Source organism: Athene noctua, chromosome 2 (genome assembly GCF_965140245.1).
Source record: "Athene noctua chromosome 2, bAthNoc1.hap1.1, whole genome shotgun sequence".
NCBI classification, from domain to species: Eukaryota; Metazoa; Chordata; class Aves; order Strigiformes; family Strigidae; genus Athene; species Athene noctua.
The window spans coordinates 120,919,140-120,945,625 of NC_134038.1; the positions used below are offsets into that span (position 1 = coordinate 120,919,140).

Consider the following 26,486-nt stretch of genomic DNA (forward strand, 5'->3'; position numbering starts at 1 on the left):
CTTGGAAATTCACAACATCTAGAAGTCTTTCAAAAGATGCCCATATTTATACACATTTAATACATTAATAATAAAATAATGACAAAAATGGTGATAATCCTACGTGGCTTTACATGTACATTCATCATTTAGAGGCATAAACATAACATTTTCATCGAGATTTTCATATGGTCAAGTAACAAGTCAAACAAGTGACTGAAATTAATACAGCTAGCGCAATGGCAGAAGAACCTGGTGTGGGTTTTTCTGGGTCAATGCAGAAGAGAACATCACCAGATGATCTACCCTGTCTGCAGTGACTTATTCTGAGATACGACAAAGGGTCCAGGTATCTTCAAAGTTGCACAGTTCCTGAATGAGAAGACTCCTATAGCCAGCTCCCATTTTCTGCACTTTCAACCGCAGCATTTTTTGTCTCAACTATTCTATTTGCATTGCTTGTTTCTTCTAAAACTACTACTATACTTGACAGAGTTGTGTGAGGATCAAGCAGTTTCAGAAGAGGTATGTCCACCTTTCTCTCTTGAAACACACGGTTCTGAATGGTCATGGCTAACATAGAGTCTATGCCCAGTGATGAAAGTCGTGTATTCATGGTTAGTTCATCTCGGTTCAATCTGGTGAGGTCACTCACCAGCGAGGTGATGTAGTCTTCAGATTTGATTAAGGCAGTATCCTGGTCTTGAGTTTCCTCAGAGGTTTCAGGCTGGTTCCCGAATTCTTCTGACAGAAGTGACATGAAGCGACTTTTGAGTGCAGGAATCCGAGAAAACACATGATGCAATAAAGCTTGAAAGTTTAATTTGGTGACAGCTTGCTGTGGGTTATTCATAAGCAAGCTTTTCCTGAGATACTCATGAATTTCATGCACTTGCAGAATGTCTATGCCCTTGGATGCCAGAATGTTCTGAATATGTTTTTGATTGAGCAGTATACCAAGGTTCAAAGCACCCCAGTTAATGGATTGGCCCGAAAGCCCACAGTTCCTCCTGTAGAGGCAGAAGACATCCAAGAAAGAGTTTGCAGCTGCATAGTTTGCCTGGGTGGAATTTCCCAGAAAGGAAGTTACAGAGGAGTAGCACACAAAGTAGTCAAGCTCCTGGCCTCTGGTAGCCCAGTGAAGATTTAGGGTCCCTGCTACTTTGGGGCTCAGCACTTTCTGAAAGTCAGATAAGGTCAGAACCTCAAGGTGGCCATCGTGCAGAACGACCGCACTCTGAAACACACCTTTGATGGGACTCCCTGCAAAGATGTTCGCAATGGACTGGAAAGCTTTCTCCACATCACTGGTTGAAGTAACATCGCACTGCACGGACACTACTTTGCTCCCTTTATACTGCTGTTGTAAAGCCTTCATCTCTTCTTGCTTCTCATTGTCTGGAATTTTCCTGGAGAGTATTGCAATACACCCTCCTCCATTCTCAGCTATGAATTTCACCGTTTCAAAGCCAAGTCCAGTGAGCCCCCCAGCTACTACATACACAGCGTTCTGCTTAAACATCTTCTTCTGGGATTCATATAGCGGTATATCTGAAAGCATGCTGACGTCCTTCTGCCTTCGCAGTACAGCAAGCGGGACGGATTTGCAAGTAAAATAGGACATTGCAGAGTTTATCCTTTCAAAGTTCTCAGTCTGCTGAAAAACAGAACCTGATAGATGTCTGAACTGTTTCATGTCCATGGCGCTGATCCATGCGTGCACGGTCTTTTGCAATTCCTTTAGAAACGCTTTCTGGAAAATGCTGCTAAGTGTAAGGATATGAAAGCTGATGTCTTCATGATCAATTCCACTGACGTTCTGGATACACTCAGACTGTCGATTGCCACATACTATCACCACATCTTTAAGAAAGTACATGTGGGCCAGATCCTCCTGAGACAGTTTGTTTACTGGAGGAAGAACAACAAGGGCATTGCATAAATTTATATGCTGGAACTCATCAGGAGTGGGCCTCGCAAGTACTGCTCTCCAACCCATCTCTGCTGCTGCAGCAGAAAGAACATGGCACAAAACTGATGATGGCTCTGAAGAAATAATACCCAGTGTTCTGCCATGTTTCCCCTTGGGTAACCTCTGATTGAAGATTTCCCATGCAATGATAAAGTATGACACACAAGGGACATTCTGAAAGCATGGGAATTTCTTGACATTGAAACAAACTGCTCCTGGGATCCGAACTCTGGATGACGCAGCAGCTGGATAACATGCCACCACGCGATCTCCCACTTTAACTTTCTTCACATCAACGCCTGTCGCTGTTACTGTGCCACTGAAATCCAGAGCTAAAAGCCCGTGTTTGTCTATTGCTTGTGAATTCCAATACAGTGTATTACCAAAGTTACGACTGGAAACACTAATGGGAAAATAATCTTCTGAGTGGAGACATATTTTATCCACTTGAATTTCAACACTTTGTTTATCAAGCTGAGTAGCAGTGCTGGTGGCTAGTTCAGCAGACAAGTCTTTCACTGTGTATGGATCAGAAGTGTACAAAGTGAATGTTTCTGACTTCTGGAGAGATCTTACAGGCTGTCTGTAATCTGCATCTACGAAAAGTGTGCGTCTGATTTCAGCCACATAAATTCTTCCCTGGCTGATGCAAACTTCTGGATAGTCCACACCCTTGTATTTAACAACATCTGCTAGCACTGAGATGTCCAGGGAACTTGAAGAGCTGAGGTCAATCATCTGAAATGTGATTTCTGGAACTTCAACAACACAAGTTCTGGTCATGCCATACAATGCAAACCCACAGTTAACATGGTCTACGTATCTTTCTGTTGTTCTGTAGGTGATCACTCTGACTGAACAGGGGGACGTTTTCTCTCTTAATGCCACGATAACTTGGCGATAGGCTTCACAACACTTTGCCAATTGGTCTACCACTTTGCTTGGGAAATATTCGTTTAACTTTTGAATTCCCCACAGGAACAGAATTTCATCATAATCCTCAACCTCTGCTCTCATTTTATTCTGTGTGTGGCCTTCCAAGGGGGCTTCCCAGTCTTCATACATCACGTATCTCGAATCAGGATGCAAATATTTTTTGAGCTGCTCAGCTATCCCAAATTTGTCAGCAAACACTAGGACTCTGGGCATAGCCCCCAAATGTCCAATCGTCTGTGAAAGAGAAAGTTCTTTCCACTTGTTTTCAAACATAAACTCATTGTCTCTGGAAGATGCTTCCTTCATGAAAGTGATGGCAACGCGCTTGAGTTCAGCCAAAACGGAGCCACGTTTGTCCATAAAGCATCCACAGACCTCTAGGCAGTTCCCAATGGATTTGCTTGTTCTCATATATATCATCATTTCTTCCTCCAGCGGTCGGAGCACCACCAGGCTGCCTATGCCTGAAGGAAAGCCTGCTCTGGACCGGAACGTCCTCGAGGTCATGACAGCGGTCATCTGCAGAAAACAGTCGAGCAGCACTGGATGGATACAGTAGTTGTACATCTCTCTGACGGTCTCCTTGTTCACCTTTATGTTTGTTATAGCTTCCCTGAGTTCCTGGCAATAATACACATCACTGAGCTGCCTGAATATGGAGCCGTACTGAAAGCCAACCTGAGACAGTGCTTCGTAAACCTCCTCTCTGCTAATCACTGACCTGCATCTTTGATAGATGTCTTGGAAGGCAATGGTGCTTTCTTCCACCACAGCTTCAGACCCCTTTGTAACTTGGCCTGCAGCATAAACTGCGTTGGAGGAAGAGACTATCTCAAAGCCTGTCACTGCTTTTTGTGGACTCAGCTTGACACTCAAGACTTGGGAACTCTGTGTGAGAACACACGGTGCAGAAAACCTGATACTCATCTGGCAGATACTCAGAGGCACTTTAGGTCTTGAACTGCTCATCACAGAGGCCAGACCAAGCTCCACATAAAAAGCACCAGGGACTAAAGTCACGCCATTGTTCTTGTGCTCATATAAGTATGATGTCGTGTCCTCAGACACCAGGTAGCCAAACTCCATGTTGTCGTTGTTTACGCCATAAATCAAAGGATGGCTGGAGCTGACACCTCTTTGGTTTGCTTGTTGATGGATATCCAGACAGGCCATGAGCTTTTTGCGATCAAACTGATACCGCGGAATGGCCAGTGGAACACTTTGATACCCATTATAAAGGTGCTGCCAGTTGGGATTACAGCCCAGTTCAAACAGATTTCCTACCAGGGAAAGGAGCGTCTGATACTCTGCACCATTTTGCAACGAAGAGAACACCTTTGTGTCTTGTCCTAGAGTTTCCTTTATGCTTCGCTGCAATGCTCGGTGGGGACTGATTTCCACAAACACCACATTTTCCCTGTCTCTAGCTGCAGTTCTGATGGCTTGACTGAAAGCAACAGGCTCACGGGTATGCTGGGCCCAGAATTTGCCTTGAGCAAAGTCACTTTCAGAAGCAGCCATCCCAGTCAGCGTTGAAATCACTTCAATTTCCCCCTTGCGTTTTTCTACAGGCTGTATGTTCTCTTCCAACTCCCCAAGTATCATATCCATGCTGGGACTGTGGTACGCAGCTGGGACATTTAAAACATGAAGGAAGATGTTTCTCTGGCTAAAAGCCTGAGCTAAATCTCTCTGGACGGCATCCACAGAGTCTGAATTCCCAGACAAGGTGCAGGAAACGGGGCTGTTGAAAGCTGCAATGCACACCCTTCCCAAATAGGGATGCAGATATTCGGCAATCTCTTGAACAGGGATGTTTCCGACCACCAGCATTCTGCCACGCGCAGTCTTTGCCTGCAGCCTGCTGCGGTGATAAATCACTTTGACTGCATCTGCCAGGGAAAGGTACCCAGCAAAATGCGCAGCAGCCACTTCCCCTACCGAGTGGCCAACAGCAGCGACTGGCTTGATACCCCAGTATTTCAGAAGGGAAGATAAGGCAACCTGCAGGGTAAAAAGGAAGGGCTGGGAAAGCTCTGGATTCAACAGATCCTTTGGGCTATGACCTCTTCCTGGCAGGAGGCTGATGGGAGCGTGTTTCTGAAAAAGCGCTTCTACTTCCTCACACTTGTCTCTGAACACTGGCTCTGAGCTCAGCAGTGCCTCACTGAACTCCTTCAGCGTTACGCCGTTGCCACAGAACACAAACACCAGCTGCGGTCCCACCTTTGACATGGCCGCTTCAGCGCTCGCTGCCGACATAACCTCTTGCTGCAAGTGCTGGAGAGAATTTGTGACAAATGCTTTTCGGTACCTACAGTTGGCATGGCTTCTTCTGCAGGCAGACGTATAGGCCAGGCTTGGGAGAGTTATGGCGTTTCTTGAGCTCAGCTGGTCAGCTGTATCAGCCATTGTCATCTGAAGGGACTTACTTGATGCTGCTGACAGCAGAACTAGCTCAAGGGGCCTCTTAGAGGCAGGAAGAGGCTGTAGCTGCTTAACCTGCCTGACTACAACGTGAGCATTGGTTCCTCCAAAGCCAAAGCAGTTGATGCCAGCTACTCTTCCATACTCACTGGATTCTTCCCAGGGCTCTACAGTTGTGGGAATTGCAAGGTTTAACTTCTCTGTATCGATGCTGCTCATCTCCTTTGAGTAATGCAAGGATGGAACAATCTTTCCATGATGCATCATCAGGAGCACTTTGATTAACGCTGCTGCTCCAGCAGCCGATTCTGTGTGGCCAATATTTCCTTTCACTGAACCGATTTTCAGAGTGGAAGCTTGTGAAGACCTGTTTTTACAGATGACACTACCCAGGCTTTCAGCTTCAGTAGGATCTCCAGCAGCAGTTCCTGTACCGTGTGCTTCAATGTACTGCACAACTGAAGGATCAACATGAGTTTCATAAATGCTGCGCAATAACTTCTCTTGCTCTATTTGAGATGGTCTTGTGATTGGAGTCACAGACCTACCGTTCTGATTTACTGCGCTGATGTTTATAACACCCCAGATTTTGCTGTAGTCTTCCTTTGCCTGTTTCATAACAAGGGAGAAATATCTTTATTACTCTCATGCTTCTCTGTATAGAGGAGTACAAACAAACTAAAGCCAGGACAGAGAGAGTATAACACTAACTTCCAGATGCGTGATCCCATCCTTACGGTAAGGAAAGTGCATAAATGCTTAAGAAGTGCTTCATTAATCTTAAGCTTGAATTGGGAAATCTTTTCTGGACCAATTATTAGAAAAGAACATACAAAATACAGGTAAGCAACCCATCTTATTTTAGGCTGTGTCACAAGCAATCTTACCTTTTTCAGTGGTTTGAGGAAAACAACACCACAACCTTCTCCCCTTCCATAGCCATCTGCCTTTTTGGAGAAGGGTTTGCTTATTCCCTCTGGAGAGATCATTTTTGCTTTACTGAGAGATACAAAGGTGCGGGGATCTATTATGCAGTTCACTCCACCACAAATTGCTGCCTCACAGTCTCCTGGAGCAAATTAGAAACATGCTTGTGTTGAGATGGCCAGGATACTAGACCGAAAAAGCAGCAATCCCTATCACATTGCTCAGCATCTCTTCAGTCCCGTTACCTGATTTAATTGCTCGCAAGGCGTAGTGCAGAGCAAAAAGAAACGATGAACATGCAGTGTCGATAGCCAGGGATGGTCCAGTCAGGTTAAATGTGAATGACACCCTGTTAGCAGCAATGCTCATTGCTGTCCCAGTACCATCATAATGGTTTATTTCACTCACGGCTCTGCTTGTTACGATTTCATAGTCTCGATTCATAAGACCTGTAAAAATATCAAATACGTGTCACGTTAGCCCAAGCAAAGAGAAGGGATGTACAGCTCTAGACCTGATAGCGTGTTTTGGTTTTCTGTTTTAATGGTAAACTACGTGGCCTCCGTGCTCCTATGGTGAAACTCGGCTCCACTGCAAATCAAAGGCAAAACTCCCAGCAATTCCCCTGGTCCCTGCTTATACAAACTACCTAACACTTGACATTTCTACCTGCACAGTAAATGACGGGCCTCTCCTGATGTCTGAGCTCCTTGTATGATGCAGTTAAGATCTGTGTAGCCTGCTCAGACCCCTGTATCTCAGTTTGAGAGTGGCTGATTTGGTTTTGCTATGGGAACATATATTAAGTAGCTACAATAATATTATTGTACAGGACATTAGCTTCAATTCCTCAGATGTTCCATGTTAAAGGTCACAGCTGTATCCAATACTTTTTACTTATCTTTGGGTTGCTCACTGTGATCCAGTAAGACAGAAATAGAAAAGAAGAACAGGGCGTGTAAGAGGAGTTGGGTCCTCTTTCTGAGAACACATATGCTTGAAATACAGTGGATCCCCAAGTCTATAGGCATGAGTGGAAAATGCAGTACCTCTATTCTGAGAGCAAGGAACAGTCTCCTCTGAGAAAGAGCAGGTCTCAGACTTAAAGGTAATCTAAACAGCTTACCCCTATGGTTACATCAGCCTAAGTATCTCAGAAAACTTCTCTTAAAAAAGACACAGTTTACACCAACAAAAATGTGCTGTTATTCTAGATACTTGATAGAAATAGAATAGAATAGAATAGAATAGAATAGAATAGAATAGAATAGAATAGAATAGAATAGAATAGAATTTCAGTTGTAAGGGACTTACAATGATCATGTAGTCCAACTTCCTGAAAAATTCAGGGCTCCCCAAAAATTAAAGCATGTTATTAAGGGCATTGTCCAAATGCCTCTTACGAACTGACAGGCTTGGGGCATTGACCACCTCTCTAGGGAGCCTGTTCCAGTGTTTGACCACTCTCTCGGGAAAGAAATGCTTCCAAAGGTCAAGTCTGGACCTCCCCTGATGCAGCTTTGTGCCATTCCCACGCGTCCTGACACAGGATACCAGGGAGAAGAGATGAGCACCTCCCTCTCCACTTCGCCTCCTCAGGAAGCTGTAGTGAGCAGAGTTTGCCCCTCGGTCTCCTGTTCTCCCAACTAGACAGACCCAGAGTCCTTAGGCCCTCCTCACAGAACATGACTTCCAGCCCTTTTCACCAGCTTTGTTGCTCTCCTCTGGATGCCTCCTTTATAAATTGTGGGGCCCTGAACTGCAGAGAAGACTCGGGGTGAGGCTGCACCAATGCCAAATACAGCAAGATAAAGACCTCTTTTGACTCCCTGGTTATACTGTATTTATTACACCAGATCCCTGTCTGCAGGGCTGCTCTACAGCCACTCCTCTCCCAGTTTACACTTTTGCCCAACATTAATCAGTCCCACATGCAGAATCTGGCATTTGTTCTTGTTCAATTTCATGCCAGTGAGGATTGCACAAGGCTGTGGTCTATCTAGATCCCTCTGCAAGGCCTCTTGTCCCTTGAGAGAGCCAACTGCACTTCCCAACTTGGTATCATCATCAAATCTACCAACGGTGCACTCAACTCCTGCATCCAGATCACTGATAAAAATATTGAACAGAACTGTCCCTAGAACTGAGCCCTGAGGAGCACTGCTGTGACTGGTTACCAGCCAGATGTAGCCCCATTCACTAAAACCCTTTGAGCCCTGCTTTCAGCCGGCTCTTCACCCAGCGCACCGTGTACCTGGTCATCTCACAGCTGGACTTGTCCAGAAGGACGCTGGGAGGGACAGTATCAAAAGCCTTACAAAAATCCAGAAAAACTACATGCACTGCCTTCCCTTCATCCACCAGGCGGGTGACCTTATTGTAGAAGGATGTCAGATTAAACAGAACTTTCCCGTTGTGAACCCATGTTGACTGTGCCTGAGGATTGTATCATCCATTAAATGTCTCTCAACAGCACCCGGCATAATCTTCTCCCTAACTCTTCCAGGTACTGAGGTAAGCAGCTGGACAAGTGCACCTTGGTAGCACACTAATAACTACGTGAGGATTTCTCCTGATTTAACAGGTTCTTAACCCCCGCAACACTTTAACCAATATTAAAATGGAAAAAAGTGTAGGCTTGGCTTGAGGGTATCATTCCTGGGAAGGGTTGGGTCGAGTAGACAGTTGAACTGCCTTCTGCTTCAACCTCCGTGCCCAAAGACACTAAGAAGAGCCCCTAAAACAGATACGTAAATTATATCATGAACTTCTCGAGCAGCCTAGGAATCCTTACCAAAAATAACCAGTAGTGTCGTAGCACAGTAGCCTTAGATCTCCAGTGCTACATATGTATGTAAAGTTTATGAAGGAGAGCTCCAATCTTTGTGAGGTTCAAACGTACTTTCTTCACCATGAAATTTTCATCTTACCAATAAAAACACCTGTTTTGGTGCCACTGACAGCTTCTACAGGGACTCCTGCATCCTCCAGGGCTTTGTATGTGCATTCTACCAGTAACTTCTGTTGTGGATCCATGCGTTCAGCTTCCATGTTATTAATCCCAAACAGGTGGTTGTCAAATGAATTAAATCTAAAATACACAGACCAGAAAATGGTACAATAGATATACATCAGGGATTGACATCTAGACTCAAAGTAAACATTCTTTGTGATTTCGTGAAAACCAAAGCAGTAACTGCTGTTTAGGCTGCAGTCCCCACCTATGAAATTCAGAAGAAAATGTTTATAGGCCAAGGATGTTTTAGGTCTCACCACAAAATATCTATTTTTATCAACCATTCTGCATTTCAGAGTTACGAGCCCGCTCCTACCAATTTTTACTCTTGTGGTTATTCCACTAGTACCAACAGGACTGTTCAGATTATGAAAATCTGCAGAATGAGACTCTCTCTGCTGTAATGTGGTCGCCACCAACAAGTTTTAAAGAAATATTGTCTTCTAATTTATTTAAGGCAATATAGACCAAAGTTTTACAATTTAAAACCAGTAAGTAGAGAATCAGCTCAGATGTTTCCAAGAGATACCCATACTTCTCTAATAGTAAATTCAAAATATTTTATGTGTGTATGTCTGTGTTTATCTTGAAGAAATCTTCAAAGCAGGCCCATGCTTACAAAAGGCCAAGCCCAGGCTTAATCTTCTATCCCAAGGTCAGATTGGTATGCCTCCCATCATTTCTTGATTTCAGTGAAGAATTCAATATCTGACATGGGACTACTCACTGAAATAATTCTGGGTCCTATGATTCAAACCTGCTACATATTACTCTCAGGAGGCAATAAGATGGCTTCTGTGCATGTGAACTTCTTGTTTGAATGAAAGTCTACAGCCTGAGGATTTAAGGTGAATGTGGATTTAAAATAAAAGGCGCTGACATTGATCTTACTGTAATTTGCTATTCTTCACATGAGTCATAGCCCCCATGTAGCTGCACCCATATCTCTGGGATAACTTGACATGAGACATAGAATCACAGAATCATTCAGGTTGGAAAAGACCCTTGGGATCATCGAGTCCAACCATACATGAAGACACAAGCAAAGGGATACATGCTGCACTTTGCTCCTCCAGATCTTCTCTTTACACTTGTATCTTTACCTGACACTTGTACATACATAATCCCTCAATATTCTGGAGAAGTGACTCAGAATAAAGAAAAAGGTGGGTTTTTTTAAGACACAACAATATAAACCTAGGGCAAAGCAAGATTATTATGAAAATTATGAAAAGCTCAGGTCTACAAGCAAGCATAACACTCAAATTAAACATAAAACCCCTTTCTTGATTATCTTGCAAAACCAGACTTCCGTACTTTGTCTCTAAATTGTCACGCCAGCACCTGAATTAGAGCTACTTGTCCCCACAAGCACAGGATTAGGTCCTGAGGTCCAGCAAAGCTGGCTAATTTTCAGGCTGACATTGGAGGAGCCTTAGTAAGCAGTTCCTACAGCTCAGACTCCATACTCCACCACCTTCCTCTGCAGTCCATAGTACTACAGGCAGTGCAAATTATCTGGGAGGCTGGAGCCCACCTCCCATCCAGGATATACCCCCTCATGCATAAAGCCTGTGTACTGCTGTACACCCAAAATGCAGACACCCCCATCACGTGACAGGTGACATCTCAACACAGGGTGAGTATGTACCTACATGTTGGATTATGTAATCGAGGTCACATGTGTTCCCAGCCATGAACATACGTGCTTAACGTGGCCTGCAACTTAGTTTGTTCAGCAATGTCACACACCAGCAATTCCTGCAGTTTGACAACGGCATGTTCATCATGTGAGATAAAAAAGAGTCAGTTCCTAGGTCCTATTTACAAGCTCTCCCTCTGCCTTGCACCCTCTGAAAGGATGGACGCGTACACCTGAGTGCGGAAAAAAACGGTGGCACAGCAGAGTACCAGACTCACTCATTGAGAAGAGCAGCTCGCGTTGTACATATTTTTCCTGGCTTGTTGTCATCTGGATCATACCACTCTTTGGCATTAAATCTCTCAGGGGGGATTTCTACTGTGCAGTTTTTGCCTTCCTCCAGGACCTTCCAGAAATGGTCAATTCCATCACCTGTTTTACAAAGGTTTTAAAGTAGATTAAATTATGTGCTCCCCGTCTCCCCATGCAGACTCAGAAATGCACACTCTGTCACAAGCAACTCCCACCTATAAATCTAGGTTGCTCAGGTAGAATCCCCAGAGAAAGGAATGATCGTTCTTTGGTGAGAGGAAAGGGAAAGGCATGACTCATCCCTTCACCACCTGCTAAAAGCAAAGGAACCCCACCAAATCCTTAACCTCTTCTGTCCCCATTTCCCTGCCATCTCACTGCATCTACTACATACACGCATCATGTCCTTAATCACCACACAGGTATGATGGCGTCTTTCTGTATCTGTACAGCACCACTCCTCAGGCAGCTCCACTGGCAGCAAAAGGTCACCTCTGGACATTATTAGCTCTTTGAAGGCAGACTGAGCTTACAAATACCAGGGAAATGCCAGAGGCATTATCTTTTGTCCCTAACGTCAGCAGGGCATCTGAATCAAACGTAAAATTCTGTGTATGTTCAACGCTGACAGAGCCCAGCACCTCAGCAATAGATTGTGAGGGACCCTGTCCTTACCGGTTGGGATCCAGAGCGCCAGCTCCAGGCAGGGAGGATTTGTCTAGGCCCTCTTCTTAGCCCTGAATCCGACTAATATGGCATCCACACAGTGGCCCACATTTCTCCTCCTCCCAGCTCCCACTTCCCCCAGCAGACGTAGTGGCCACATCCACATGCTCTGGAAACAGGCCCTTGCAGGTGCTAAGCTGTGGCGTGACCAAGCACTGACCACGAGAGCTCCACCAACGAGGCCAGCGCTGGGATGGCGACTGTGATAGCAGTCAGTAACGGTGATCACAGGACAGCATTCCCACCTACACCCTCCCATGGTCTGTCCATCGTCACAGACACGGTCTCAGACACTAGCCAGACACGGGGTACTTTAACAGATCCCATCGCTCAACGGCTCCTTTGAGGCAAGTTGGGAAACGCAGTTCTGAGCGTGCACAGTGCAGGATCAGGACACGTTTCACTTCACGGCCAGGTAATTAAGAACATCTTTCCCCAAGACAGTCCCTTTGCTGGCATGTCTGGACCAACCAATGGCTTGCACCAAGTTAGTAATTAATGCTCAGGCAAGAGAATTCTCCTGTGTATTTACTAGCACTTTACTAGATTCAGAACCATTCATGTTTGCTCACAGTTCGCTATGGACCACACAGTTATCGCTGTACCACATATACCTATTGCATCTTGGACAAAGGGAGGCCAGGAACTAAAACGTGGTGAGGGCAAGAAAGAAAACAAGGAAAGGGAGAGACTAGCATGATCACCTCTAGGTCTGAATGCCAACTTGCAAGGGCAGAACTGCATTCCACTCCCTGGATTACTTCTGGATTTTTTCAACCCGTTTCTATCTAATGGAAGGAGTATGGACAGTTTGACAGCAGCAGCCAGATCCTAGAAATCTCTCACAGCTCTTTAAAGGTCTCCACCCGTCTAATCTCAGTCAGCCATCTAACCTTGGAATGTGAAGTCAGCCATCACTTTCATAAGGCCTAATGGTAACTAAGATTGTAAATATGAGACTACTGTAATACAAGCTGCTGTCTTTTATTACGGGAGGCAATTATCAGTTCTTTACTGAAGTCAGCTTCCCATCTTGTGCAAGAGGCAGCATTTAGGTGCGTATTTGTACGAGGCAGAATCTGACTAGAGACAGAGCTGTATTTATCTAGCTCTGCTCTCCTCTGGGACCGTTCAAAGTCAACACTGTCATAAAGCAGGAAGCTTTCTTCTAGGAAGACCCAACCTATTTATACTGCAGGCAGAGAAGACCCTCTGTATAGGCCCTCGATCTGTCCTGTCCTGATGGGTGCATCGTCCTGCAACAACACACAATCGTCCGGCCAGTGCACATGCAGAAAGCTCAAATCATCCCGAACCCACCCGGTTCATTTGTATATGTGTGCCCCCCAGTGCCCTGCCCACAGCCAGCACTGCAGGTCTGTCTGCCAGCAGGCAAATTTGAACCACTTACTTCCCACCACAGCATGACCTTTTACAAAGTTCCTACAAGTAGCAAAGCAATGAAGTCTACAAAAGTAAGGGAGGAACGTGTCATTTTCCTCCACCTCAACGTTAATGAGCAACTGTGCTTTTCAGTGTTCACGCAGCAGCCTGCTTTGCTTTTACACAAAACTCACCTCCAGGAAAGTTGCATCCTATTCCCACAACAGCAATTTCATCTCCAGTCTCTGTCTCCATCTCCTGGGCTGCACAACACAGGTGTAAGTGTCAGACAGCTCAAACAATTATGCATTTATCATTAAATAAATATTAGGTTAAAAGATTAACTTCCCACAAACACACATACTTGTTCAAAGCTTGATTAATCTTGGGTGGTCTATTTTTGGTTGTGGTGGGAAATGACACTTCCCAGAGGTGACCAGAGCTCCGCTGTATTTTGCTTGTTGCCTCTACTCTTAGAGGAAAATCCCTGACTAATTGTCCAGGCTCCCTCATTCACAGACATTTCCTTTCATCTGTTTAACCTCTGCTACTCCTGCCACCAGCTGATGTGCTCTTGAGCCCCTCCCTAGACCGCTCCTGCTTCGCTTCTTGCGGACAGAAATGAGCACTGCATTGACCAAGGCACACTTTCAGCTCTATCATCTCTATCCTATTCACAGAGCAGATCTCCCAGACAGACTCTGCAAATTACCAGTTAAAATCAGACCCCCTAAACAGACAACAGACGATCAAGTAGCTGAAGGGTCAAAAGAAAGTGCCTGGAAAGACAGACCTCGTTCAGAGCTCTGCTTTGCTGCATCCCAAGGCTGCTTAGATTTTGTCTAAATCAGCCTCCTCTGTAGTCAGATGTTAACCCCCACAGACCATACACAAAGCCACCATCAGCCACAAGATCCCTCTCTTCCCGACAATGAAGTCTCCAGGAAGCCCCGCTACAGCCATACAAATAACTGGTCTTTCAGCTCATTTGCAGCTTCACAGGGAAAGCTTTTGTTGGGAAGCAACGCAAAATAAAATGCGAGTTTTTTCCATCATCTCGATGGCAAAGAAAAAAATGTTTGGAATCAAATTAAATACCTCAGTATAGAATTGAAAGCTGATTTTTTTTCCTTTATTCTGAGAAGGGAATTTGGTGAGATAAAAATCAGTTCAATTCAATTACTTGGAACTCACTAGGATGCCCACCTCAGAACCCTTCAGTCCTCCTGGACTTGCTTCAACCCACAAAGAGGAGAAGATTCACACTGAAAGAGATTTGGAGGATTCTTGGCAGTGGTGATACATTCTCATCCCAGTGACACCACATCCCAAAGAGCCCTTCTCAGCTATGGACTGACAGCAGCGAAGCAGAGATGAGGCTGTTTTACAGCCCCACACATCATTCATAGTTACCATTTCTTAGAGGTCTGCTTTGAAACGTGAAACTAAAAACAACCACTGAGATTCACATTGTGAAAAATTTACTTCATGGTTTATTAACTAAGACAAACAAAGTTAAAAGGCCACCTAGCAGAAAGAAGGAGATCAGAATCTGGATTTCTAGGAGTAAATTTGATTTTACCAATAACACAAATTCTAAAATGCTATAAAAATACCTTTCTTTTAGTTCTTTCACAATTGTCTATGCTTCCTACGTTTTTTCTATTTCAGATTTTAATTTCATTGCTGCAGATAATAAAACTGCAAAGCCCAACAAATATACTCTTATCACAAAGCATTGTTCCTAAATTAGCACTTGAATAACATATAACAGAAAAATAAGGATCTTCTAACTATAAAATACAATGTCTTTGGCATCCGTAGAGTTACCCAGTGAGCTATGTAAGTCTTACCTTATATCCTCTCAGTAGGGTGTACTAATACGCTGAGTCTCTGGAATGTGTTTATATAGGATTCTGTGAGGTTTCTTATTCAAACACGCATGCTAAAATGTGATGGCAATGTTAACGCCTTACAAAGTAAAAAGCAAATGACTCATGTGGTTTGATCAGTGGCCTTGACTAAAGTTCAGAACTATTTCCCTGAAGTAGTAAATTCTTGATGAAACCAGGATAAGAGTAAAGTCTCTGTCTTGCAGAGATAATTTCTTACAGTTAGCAAAACAATAAATTGGAGATATCCTTGCCATGCAATAGAAACATATATTAATAGACTGGTTTAGGTTGGAAGTGACCTTAAAACCCATCTAGTTCCAACCCCCTGCCATGGGCAGGGACACCTTCCACTAGACCAGGTTGCTCAAAGCCCCGTTCAACCTGGCCTTGAACACTGCCAGGGAGGGGGCAGCCACAGCTTCTCTGGGCAATCTGTGCCAGTGCCTCACCACCCTCACAGTGAAGAATTTCTTCCTTACATCTAATCTAAAACTACCCTTTTTCAGTGTAAAGCCATTACCCCTCGTCATATCACTACATGCCCTTGTAAATAGTCCCTCTCCAGCTTTTTTGTAGGCCGCCTTTACATACTGGAATATCCCATAAAAATTTTATGATCTGAAGATTACAAATTAAAAGACTCTAAAGTAACAATGCAATTTTGTTTGCTCTTAATATCAAAAATCTGAACTAGGGTTTAAAGCCCCATCTATTTCTGGGAGGCACCTTTTGTGAAAGCTAACCACAAACCCTCTATAAACTTAAAATCTGAGTTCCCTTCTTGATTCCACAGCTGCATTCTTTTACTGAGCAGGAGCTTTTAAATAGGCAAGCACAAAATCTTTGTCAAAAGATAAATAGTCTCAAAATATTTCTGACTTCAACAGGACATTAAAACCAATATTTAGCTTTCCTTCTAAAAACTGCCATCTTCTTAAAAGCAAAACAAAAGGTAAAATATCCAGAAGTAACCTCTAAAGGGATCAGTTCCACTAATCTCTTCCCCCTCCTCCGTCTGATTTCACCCCAACCACGCAAAATCATCTTTCTCCTCTTCGGACTTTGTAATGGAAACACAGTGTTGGATGAGCCAGGAGAGTTTATATATGGCTAACATTTTCCCTGGTTGTTGGACACAACTCTTTCCAAAAGACAGCAAAAAAACATTGTGGTGGGAAGAAACTGTTTATTCTACCACCGAACATCTTCATAAACTGCTCTGAAAAGCTGAGATTTTGCTCTCCATTTCATAGCTGTAAACCTCAGTCACTTTTCTGAACTCTCAGGTTATAGGGAATTATTTAACAACTTCTTTAGTTAAATTAACCCAGTTCCCCAGTGTTGTTACTAGCCTGATGTACAACATGAATCTCATAAGATGAATCTGAATCTGACTTGAGAATCCCTGTATTGTACGTATGTCTAAAAAGCACTTTGCTGTGAGGGCACACTGCTGGCTCATGTCCAACTTAGTGTCCACCAGGACCCCCGTGTCCTTTCCTGCAAAGAGGCTTTCCAGCTGGGCAGCTAGAAAAATCTATGTTATCTTTTGTAGCTATACTTGTCCATGCATGAGTGTATGTTGGCAGCTGCCTATATAGAAAGCAGCTTTGCAGGAAAGGATCTGCAAAGTATACCTACAATAGTAGCTACAATAGATCTATCGTATATCTCGATAATATGTATAGTGGATTTCAAGAGCTACACCAAGATTTAAATGAATGTTAGTCATTTAAAAGACAACTTGATTAAAGAATACATGTAAACCTGGAGGTGTACTGACAAGTTTCCTCTATCTTAAACTTAAAAGATCCCTAAGCTCCTGTTGTTGCCATCGTTTTCATACCCAAAAGTTCTGTGGGCTGAAAAAGTAAGCAACACATTCTAGACAAGCCTACGAGGTTCTAGACAGACCCACTACACACTCCTGTGAATTCCATCTGATCAGCAAGCCCAGAGCACACCTATCTCAACCAACATGAATGGACCATTTCAAAACACAGCACTGCTAATGTTCACTTAACTTTGTTCTGGTTGGCACTGGTGCTGCTGATATGCATTTTCAGCCATTACCCAGAGCTAATTAATCGTTCACACAATGAGGCTCCAATACATCTGTCCTACGATGCTCCTCTAGGCACCAGGGAATCACTAGAAAGAGTTTGTACCTACTACCCTGGATTATTTTGCTATTTGAGTCCGTTTCAGACAAAACCCTTAGTCTTAACTGGGAAACAGAATCAATCATTTCCACCTCCCAAATGAACACCCTAGCCTCTAGGCTGCAGAGCCAAGCTCCTTTGTGTTTGCCCTCTTGGTGTCCTCTTCATGCTCCTTATGCAGCCACCCAACTAAAGGGACTCATACCCATGCTCTACCCTTCCTGGATGGGGGCCATAACCAATGAGATGCTATCGAAGAAGTTGGCACCTCTTTACCTGGTTGCTGTTCACTTCTTTTTAACTCCAGGTACACAGAAATACCCACCTGCAGCCTCAAGTTAAGTATTCAAAACATGAGATGATTGGTGACACCCAGAGTTGTCACTTCCTCTTCTTTACTGATAGGTAGAACTTCTTCCCACTCTTTAATCTTGCATTCGTTGTTCAGCCTTCTGAGGCTTCTGTCTCCTCATCCCACCGGTGGACTACTGCCATCTACCTTTAGTTTCTGGATTTGCAGCTAAAGGCTGTGACCTACCCGCGAGGTGAGTGTCCACCACCCAAGTCTTCAAGTGGACCTACCCACCGAGTGACAGTTCATCCCTCTATCTGGCTATAGTCTTCCTTATAAATCCACAGTTCTCTTCAGCACGCAAGGTCAAAATGACACAGGTCCCAAAGGTTTTGATTTACCTTTCCCTTCTCCCAGTAGAGTCAGTGGGGGTCTACCAACAGAATTCAGACAGTGCTGGGATTATCTGGAAATTTCTACTGTGCTGAGAGAAAACAAAGAAACAGCACACTAGAAAAGGAGGCCTGCAATATATCCTTGCTCTACAAAAAAAAAAAAAAAATTACCCCCTTGCTGACTCCACACCAGCCTAAGATGACTGATGGTGCCTCCAAGTCAGCTGTTTCTTCCTGCAGGGTCCAAAGTGCAAGGCATGGTTATGTGCTTCTGCCCCCCACACAGAGAAGCTGTATGCAAATGGATAGAGGATGCTGATCGGGTACAGTTAGGGAGCAGTTCCCCCAAAAATTCCCAGTTCACCCAGGATAAAACCCAAAGGACAAGTGTTCCGTCTTCCTCACAAAGGTTTTTAAGAAAAGACTGGTAAGTAGTAACTTCGGTTTTCTTCAGAAATGGCAGACACCGTTCACCGTACCCTGTGGAGAACAGCAGACTGCTGACCTTTCAAATTTCCTTCTGATGCTATGACAATGTCACAGACGTCTCTGTACCTCACAGAAGAAACTTACCACTTTTCAGAAGTAAAACACAATGAAGAAAAATCTCTCTGCTAGATTTCCAGAGTGGGCAGCAGAGCAGAAGTGGCCCAGCTCTGCCCCTCATCATCTGAAATTGCAGAGATCAATTCTTGCTGCCATGGCAAAGCCAGACAGCCGTTTTTCTTTGTAACTGTGTAACTGTGAAAGCCTGCTGCGGATTGACCCCAGCCATCAGCTAAGACCCCACCCAGTCACTTGCTCACTATCCACCTAGTGGGATGGAGGAGAGATTCAGAAAAAGCAAGTGAAAGAGTTTAATAAGTGAAGGAAAAGGAAAGAAAAAAAACAGGTGATGTGAAGGCCATCACTCGCTGCCTCCCACCAGCAGATCGATGCACGGCCAGTCTCCGAGCAACTGCTACTTTGGAGAAACTCCCCCCAGTTTTATTGATGAGTGTGGTATGAAATATGTCTTTGGTCAATTCAGGTCAGCCGTCCCCGCTGTGTCCCCTCCCAGCCTCTTGCTCACCTCCAGACCATTGTGAGGGTCACAGTGAGAAACAGCACTGCTCAGCAATAACCAGCCCCTGGTGGTCATGAATCTAAAACAATGCACCATATGGTCTGCTGTGAAGAAAATGAACTCCACCCCAACCAGACCCAAAACACAGCCACACACACGTACAACGGGCCAGCACAGCACAAAGGTCTGCCCCAGAGCATAAGGACTTTTGGACAGAAGAGAGATGGGTAAGCAAAAGGCTGCATGCAGCCTTGAGATAAGTAGTGAAGGGGAAATTCTAGGTGCCTCCCTGTTTGTACGTGTAGCTTGGCAGTCCCCCTGAAGTGGGTGGTCAAGGGGTCGCAGGCAAAAGATGCAGCAGGTCTGCAAGTTCAACTTTTGGCTTTGTAGGCACAAAAACTCTTACAGCTCAGACCTCAGCTGATACCAGTGTTTTTCTATATAGTATACCCGTAAAAGAGAAGAGCCTATGGCTTCCCACAATGTCAAAAATTCACTGGCAGTTTTGTCTCCCAGTCTGTGGTGGGGCTCATGGTTATGGATGTGACAGAGGCTGGGTGGAGGTCAAGGACTCTCTCTGCTGCATCCATTAAACACAGATTATGCTGCCTTGAGCACCCACGTCTGCCCTTTGTAAAAAATAACTTCCTCTTTGAAGGTAAAATAAAGTTATACCACACTTTGGTTTGCAAATTCTGTGGGGCATACCCTTCCAAAACATTCACCACATTCCATGTTGATACAGCTAGTTTTAAAGTGCAAAATATCATAAACTTACAATTGTCTATGACCGTAATTACAGACTTTATACTGAAGTCACATAAAATATATGAACTTCCTGAAACGATAATGGATTATTTTCCCCTTATTATATGGAAATACTGAGCAAAGTTCAGTTTATGATTTCTTCTGAAAGGTGTAGAAAAGGTTCAAAGTGTCAAGTGAAATAGCAATAACTTGTCATAGAAAATTAACCCGGAAGGAATGAATCATAAATAATCTCTGTCACCTGCAGGACCTAAAATAACACCAACAAAAAAATGAGGAGTATCAAAAATACCCATTTAAACCTTCAAAATCACAGAGAAGTTCCCATTCAGAGACAGATACCATGTTGCTCCAAATGAAAGCGCAGGCAGTGAGTTGCACTTGGCCCAGTATGCCCCTAAGGGAGAAATACCTTGCTTATCCCTCTGCAGGGCACTCCCCACTTGGGTTATGCTATCTTTCATGACAAGAACAATCTGAGATGAGCAATCATGAAATTCAGGAAGGAAGATGGGCAATTACAGATGTCCAAGGTGACTGTGGGAGAGGATGAGCAATGTACTGCTGTGCACTCCTTCTCCAGAGAGTTGGTCTGCCTGCCTGTCTGTTTCTGTTCCACACCAATATAGTCCCCCCTATTAAGGAAGAATGGGTTGGTTTGTTGGTCTTCTGTTTATTGATTTTTTTTTAACTCAGCCCATTCACAATAATGTAAGAGATATAAAAGGGATTTGAAGTAGTTCCTGGCAATTTGGCTCTTCCTAAAATCTTTTTCCTGTAATCTTAAAATGAGCCACAAGAATCTGGACAGCCTAACTTTTGCTTTATAAGAATGATTAATTATTAACTTTTACTTTATAAGAATTATTCCTCTAAACAGACTTCATGGAAATGGCAGACAGGCAAGTGAATGTGAGGGGGCAGTCAGCTGCAGATTTAAACACTAAATGTGGCACACATAAATTGAAGCATCTTTACCTAGAATTGCCCTCCCACTCTAGATGGTGGCAGATAAGCATCTACTTACACTGGAGATGAGTGTCAAAGCACCTTTTACAGTTTATGGAGGCCTGGTCAACAAAGGCAGAGGAGTATTGCCGAGAGTTGGCTGTTTGACCGATGCAGGTGATCACTGCACGCCCACTGCAAGAAGAAGCTAACTGAACAGTAGTGATTTCCCTAAACAATATTCCAGTAGGTGACCAGAGGAGAAAAAAAAAAAGGGTGTAGAAAGATGAAGGTACCAGAGGAAGACCAAGGTGATATCAGGACGTACTTTGGTTCATTTATGGGAAGCAGTATCTAACATGGCTGCCACTACTTAAGGACTAAAGAGGTCTTTTTCTGGGGACAGGCCATCTCTGGGAATGCACTCCCAAGCTGACAGGAATTCAAGAAGCTGAAATTTTCTACTGGTTTCTGGTATGTTGTATGTAAATCAGGTTACCTGGGTACTGACATTACTTCAAACATTCCGGCTCCCCAAAAAAGTTTAAATTCACATGTAGATAAAAACATAGACACACAGGTAGATCCAAGCAAGCAGACTTCATGCATTTGTGTGTGAATCAGCAGTAAAATAATATACCACTCTGATAGACAGGGCCACCCACAATTAATAGACAAATGCCGGGAGAGCCTGCTCTGACAGGATGAGAAGGAGCCTGCTTCTCTTAACACCCTGTTGCACAGGAATAAAGGCTCAGAATGGCAATGATTCCACTGGTTATACGGTTACTAAAAATACTCCATCTCCTTGAAGTATGAAATTCTGAAAATAGCAGACAACTGTTCAGAAAGTGAAAGGAGGAAGAAATGTAACAAATTCAAAGATATTATTTCATTGTTTGTGGAAGGCACTGCCAAGTGTCATTGCCCAGGGATGTTTCTACATTCTAAAGTGAGGTTCAGCCATCAAATCAAGGTGCCAGAACCTTTTCTCTTCCACAGCAGGGCCACTGACCAGCACCGGGGCATTTGTACCCTGCAAGAAGCAAGGAGAAAGAAGAAGGAGAATTCAGCCCAGATCTCCCTCTGGCACAGCCCAGGAAGGCTCGCAGAGGTAGACGAGGCTTTGGTCACGTCTTGAATGCCATGACGGCTCCAGGGCTGAACCAGAGACTCCAGCTGAAGAGACAGCGGGACAGGGAGATCAAACACTTTTTCTAGCATGAAATTTTACTTTCTGCACGGTGCTTTGAAATTAAGAAACAATGTCTGGCTGGCTGGTGATATTCCCCACTTTGCAACTAGCAGGCATTTGTTCTCCATAAGATCTTCTGAAGAGAACCATCACTGGACTGCTTTCATCCATGGTGCACTGCCCCTCAACAGAGGAGTGTCTACTCCAACCAGCCATGGCTCTGCTGTGGAACAGTACATGGACCTGACTATGGTGAAGACTGGATTTGATAGCACCGTGTTTAGAAACATAAAACAAAGTAACTCTTTATAGAGATGGTCTATAATTTCTGGTAAGAGTGAAAAAAAGTATGGGGAAAACTTCATGTCCCTTTTGTAAATTGAAAATGTCAAGTGAAATGGCATTTTACGGTATTTTATTTAGTGGAAGATTATTCCAAAAAGAACAAGATCTTACAGAAAGCCATAACAAAAATCTCAAGTCTCTGAGAAAACAGAAGGGAGGATTTTCATCCATGTGCATTGTGAATCAATCCTTGCAGAGCTGGGATAATGGAGACTGTCAACTCAGACCTCCCAACCTTATTTTGGAGAAACTTAATGTGGTATCCCGTTTATGTTTATTGTATAAATACTGATCAGCAGTTTGCTCCATAAAATGGTTAATGTCATCTCAGTCTCCCCAGGGAAAAAAAAAAATTCAATCAATCCTAACACTGATCTCAAATTCATCCATGAAAGTAATCCAAGCAAATTTGCCTTACCACTGCTTTAGCACTACTGAATGTTACCCATTCATCAAAAGAAACTTTCTCCTACCTTTGACAGAAATACAGGAAACCACAAACAAAGGGGGTGCAATCCCTATCTCATCAAAGGCTATACAGTGTAAGAAGCTAGTCTGCTGTGGTGAGTTGACCTTGGCTGGATGCCAGGTGCCCACCAAGCCACTCTATCACTCCCCTCCTCAGCAGGACAAGGGGGGAGAAAATAGGATGGAAAAAACCTTGTGGGTCAAGATAAAGGCAGTTTAATAAAGCAAAAACAAAGGCCATGCATGGAAGCAAAGGGAAGAAAAGGATTTAATCTTTACTTCCCATCAGCAGGCGATGTCCAGCCACTTCCCTGGAAGTAGGGCTTCAGTATGCATAGCAATTGCTCCGGAAGACAAATGTTGTAGTAACAAATGCCCTCGCCCTCCAACTCCTCCTTTCTCTTAGCCTTTTACTAAGCATGATGTCATATGTTATAGAACATTCTTTGGTCATTTTGGGCCAGCTGTCCCACCTATGTGCCCTCAGAACACCTTGCCTACCCCTAGCCTACTGGCCTGTGAAGGGAGGGCTGGAGAGATAGCCTTGGTGCTGTGTGAGCCCTGCTCAGTAATAGACAAAACACTAATGTGTTATCAACATCTTTCTAGTGACCAATAGGAAGCACAGCACTATATGGGATACTACGAGGAAAGTTAACTCCATCCCAGCCAGAGCCAGGACAGCCAGCCATAATATTAACCTCTGGCTTTTCCTATTTTTTTTCAACCCTTGGTACATCAAAAGCACTTCTAATGCTTCTCCAGAGGCAAGAGCTTCTTCCTTCTCTCAGGAGGACAAACCAAGTGACACGGCCAAATCCACAAAATTTCAGTGTGAGAACTGGAATAAATACTCAGAAATTGAGCAGACGGGAAATGGAATTTCTGTTGCATAGACAACATGTTTTTATAGTTTTCATCTGGCCATCAGAGAAGAATTAAAGGCCTTTGCAAGGTTTATTTTCTCCAGCAAAGCGACGTGGCATTCCCTGTCTGTCCCGCTGCCTGTCCAGGGAACAGGGCAGCTCAGGGGCAGTGGGAGCAGCCCCAGCCGCGGACAGCAGGCATGGCCGTGGGGATGGGGATGGGGGCAGGCCAAAGCCAGGCCTGGCCATCCTCCACAGGTGGGGTCTGGCGCCAGATTAGGAGCCATGGCCAGGCACAGGCAGTTTCCAGTCTGGGGGTGGGCCCCTCTGGGAGCCTCTCCCCTCCTCCCAGAGGAATGGGATCCCCCTCAGCTGCACCATCGTGCTCGGTGCCTGAGGCCCTGGCAGCCAAACCCCTGGCATCCACTCAGGACCCACACAGACTCTTTCCTCATGGTTGTATCTCTCACTCAAAATCTGTGCAAGGGCTAACATTTCAAACTGGAGGGGCTTTGGTGAAGTTCCTGGCCTTGCTGTCTCTGGGATTTATGCTTCAGGCAGATTATAAATCACCTGCTCAGCTTTTATTTAGTTGTCTATGTGACTTCCCATAGTAGGTGACGGCAGGACATTTATGGCTGCTTCTTGATGTTACCTTCTTTCTCACTATCCCTGCATGTCAGGTAAAGAGTGGAACAGGAACTTTGCCTTACAACAGAAATTTCAGCTGATTTTAAAATATTAACTGTCTCACACTTAGAGTGCTCCTGTGAGACAGTTATGTTACAAGCACAAACAATACAAAACCTCTCCATTCTTGCTGTACCACAGCGTTGATACTGAAATATATCTAGAAAATGCACTTCCTCTCTTAAAGAGAAAAAACACAGAACATCAGACAGAAGTCCTTGATTTGAAGCACACAAGTATCTGTTGCTACTTAATTAGCAGAAGGATTTTAGAAGATGGGAGGCAGAAAATATGGGGGGTAAGGGAGATAAAAACTAACAGAACATCAAACTCTGAGATTTGTAAAGTGACTTTGTATTTGATGTGGTCATTCTATCTGACAATGTACTGAGCTGAGCTGAAAATCCTGTGCTTGTGCCAAACACATCACCTACACATTGTAGCCAACAGCCAGTCACTATGAGAAGTTGTGACAGGAGACAGAGCTGCACCACAGTATTTCCAAGAGAAGAAACTTATGCATATTAATTGAGGCTAAAAAGGAACAGTGAGCACAAGAGACCCAGGAAGACCTTCTGTTTGAAATCCAATACTGCCTAGGGACCTTCCTCAACTTAAAGTTGAAAATAAATGTTCCAGAGGATAAGTTCAAATGGGAGTTTGCCTCAGGAGGATTTTCAAGTGCTCTCCCAAGTTGCAGGAGTTCAAGAAGCTGAAATTCTCTACAGGTGTCTGGTATATTGTAAGTAAAGCAGGTTACTCAGTTACTGACACTTCTGCAAACACTCCAGCTCCCCAAAAAAGTTTAAATCCGTATGTCAATAAAAATATATAGGCATAGGCACAGATAGTCACACAAGCAGACTTCCATAGGTGCATCAGCAACAGAAGAAGATATTACTCTGATATGCACAGTCATATGAGATAACTTCTCTAACTTCCTGTTGGCACACAAACACTGACATAGAAATGCAATGATTACATTGGTTGTGTGGTTGGCAGAAATTTTCTGTCTCAGGGAAGTATAGAACTACCTTCCTGTAAATGAAATGGGGAGAGTTATGAAAGGTCATCCCTTACAGGGATAAAGAATAAATTCTCATGTTGTCCCCTTTGATATCTTTGCCATGTATCTGAGCTCTGCTGAATCAAAGTTCAGTTTGTGCTCAGATCAATATTCCCTGATACTGAAATATTCAAAATAATAAGTTAGTGTTTCAAAAACTACAAAGCCCAAACATACATTGGCTGATCAAAGTGAGAGTAAGAGAGAGGCACTACAGTTTTACTCTTTCTCCATGAATAACAGGCACTTACAGTTCCTGAAGATCTTCAAGACCTGACTGGCCATTTTATGAGGAAGCTTATAAACATGTATGTAATAAAAAAGCAGCCTACAAAGATAGCATACTCATTATTAAGACACTGACTAAAGAGGCAAACTTTTTACAGTTCTCATGGAAGTAAGTTGTGAAATCATTTATGTGCATGAAGGAAAGTGAAATGTTATGGATTTTTTACAAGGAAGTACAAGTACAAAAGCCAGTCAGGTTCTTCAGCAGCCTCATCATAGTTACATTGTACTCATAGCACTCCAGGGACTTAAAAGTATAATTCAGAGCGGTCCTCAAGGAAAACCTCATGATTCTGAAATCACAGTGGAGATAGGAACTTTTCTTTATGTCAGCTTGAAAAGAAACATTCCCAGAGCTAAAATATAAAATCTGGCAGCTCACCTTGCCTTTCTGGTATCCTACACTGATAAGCTGAAATTCTGTCCATCACTATAAAGTACAATAGAAACAGCGTATCATCCAGACAGTTAAAATACTTATGCAACTTCATTCTTCCTAAAAATAAAAAAGAAAACTCAGATGAACGTAGAAGTTCCTGAAAAGCCTCACACCAGGATGGCCTCAGAACATGCCTAACACATATTGACAGCTTGGAGACATCACGTAAGGCAGCAACAGCTTTTTGCACAACACGGCTGCCTCTGTGTTGACGTTGACAGCATAACACCTGAGGTTACCATATTCACAGCAAATACCAGTCTCATCATCAAGCAGAGGAACA

General features: G+C 43.8%; 1 protein-coding gene across 1 annotated transcript; it reads right to left on the bottom strand.

Annotated features, from left to right (window-relative positions):
- Positions 1-216: 216 nt before the first annotated feature.
- Positions 217-13,575, bottom strand: LOC141957027 (phthioceranic/hydroxyphthioceranic acid synthase-like). The gene is made up of 6 exons (XM_074897966.1): positions 13,515-13,575; positions 11,178-11,331; positions 9,172-9,332; positions 6,487-6,690; positions 6,202-6,383; positions 217-5,923 (listed from the first exon to the last, which is right to left on the bottom strand). Exons 1-6 carry the CDS (start codon positions 13,573-13,575, stop codon positions 368-370), a joined length of 6,318 nt encoding a protein of 2,105 aa, XP_074754067.1. The 3' UTR covers positions 217-367.
- Between the last annotated feature and the right edge of the window lie 12,911 nt (positions 13,576-26,486).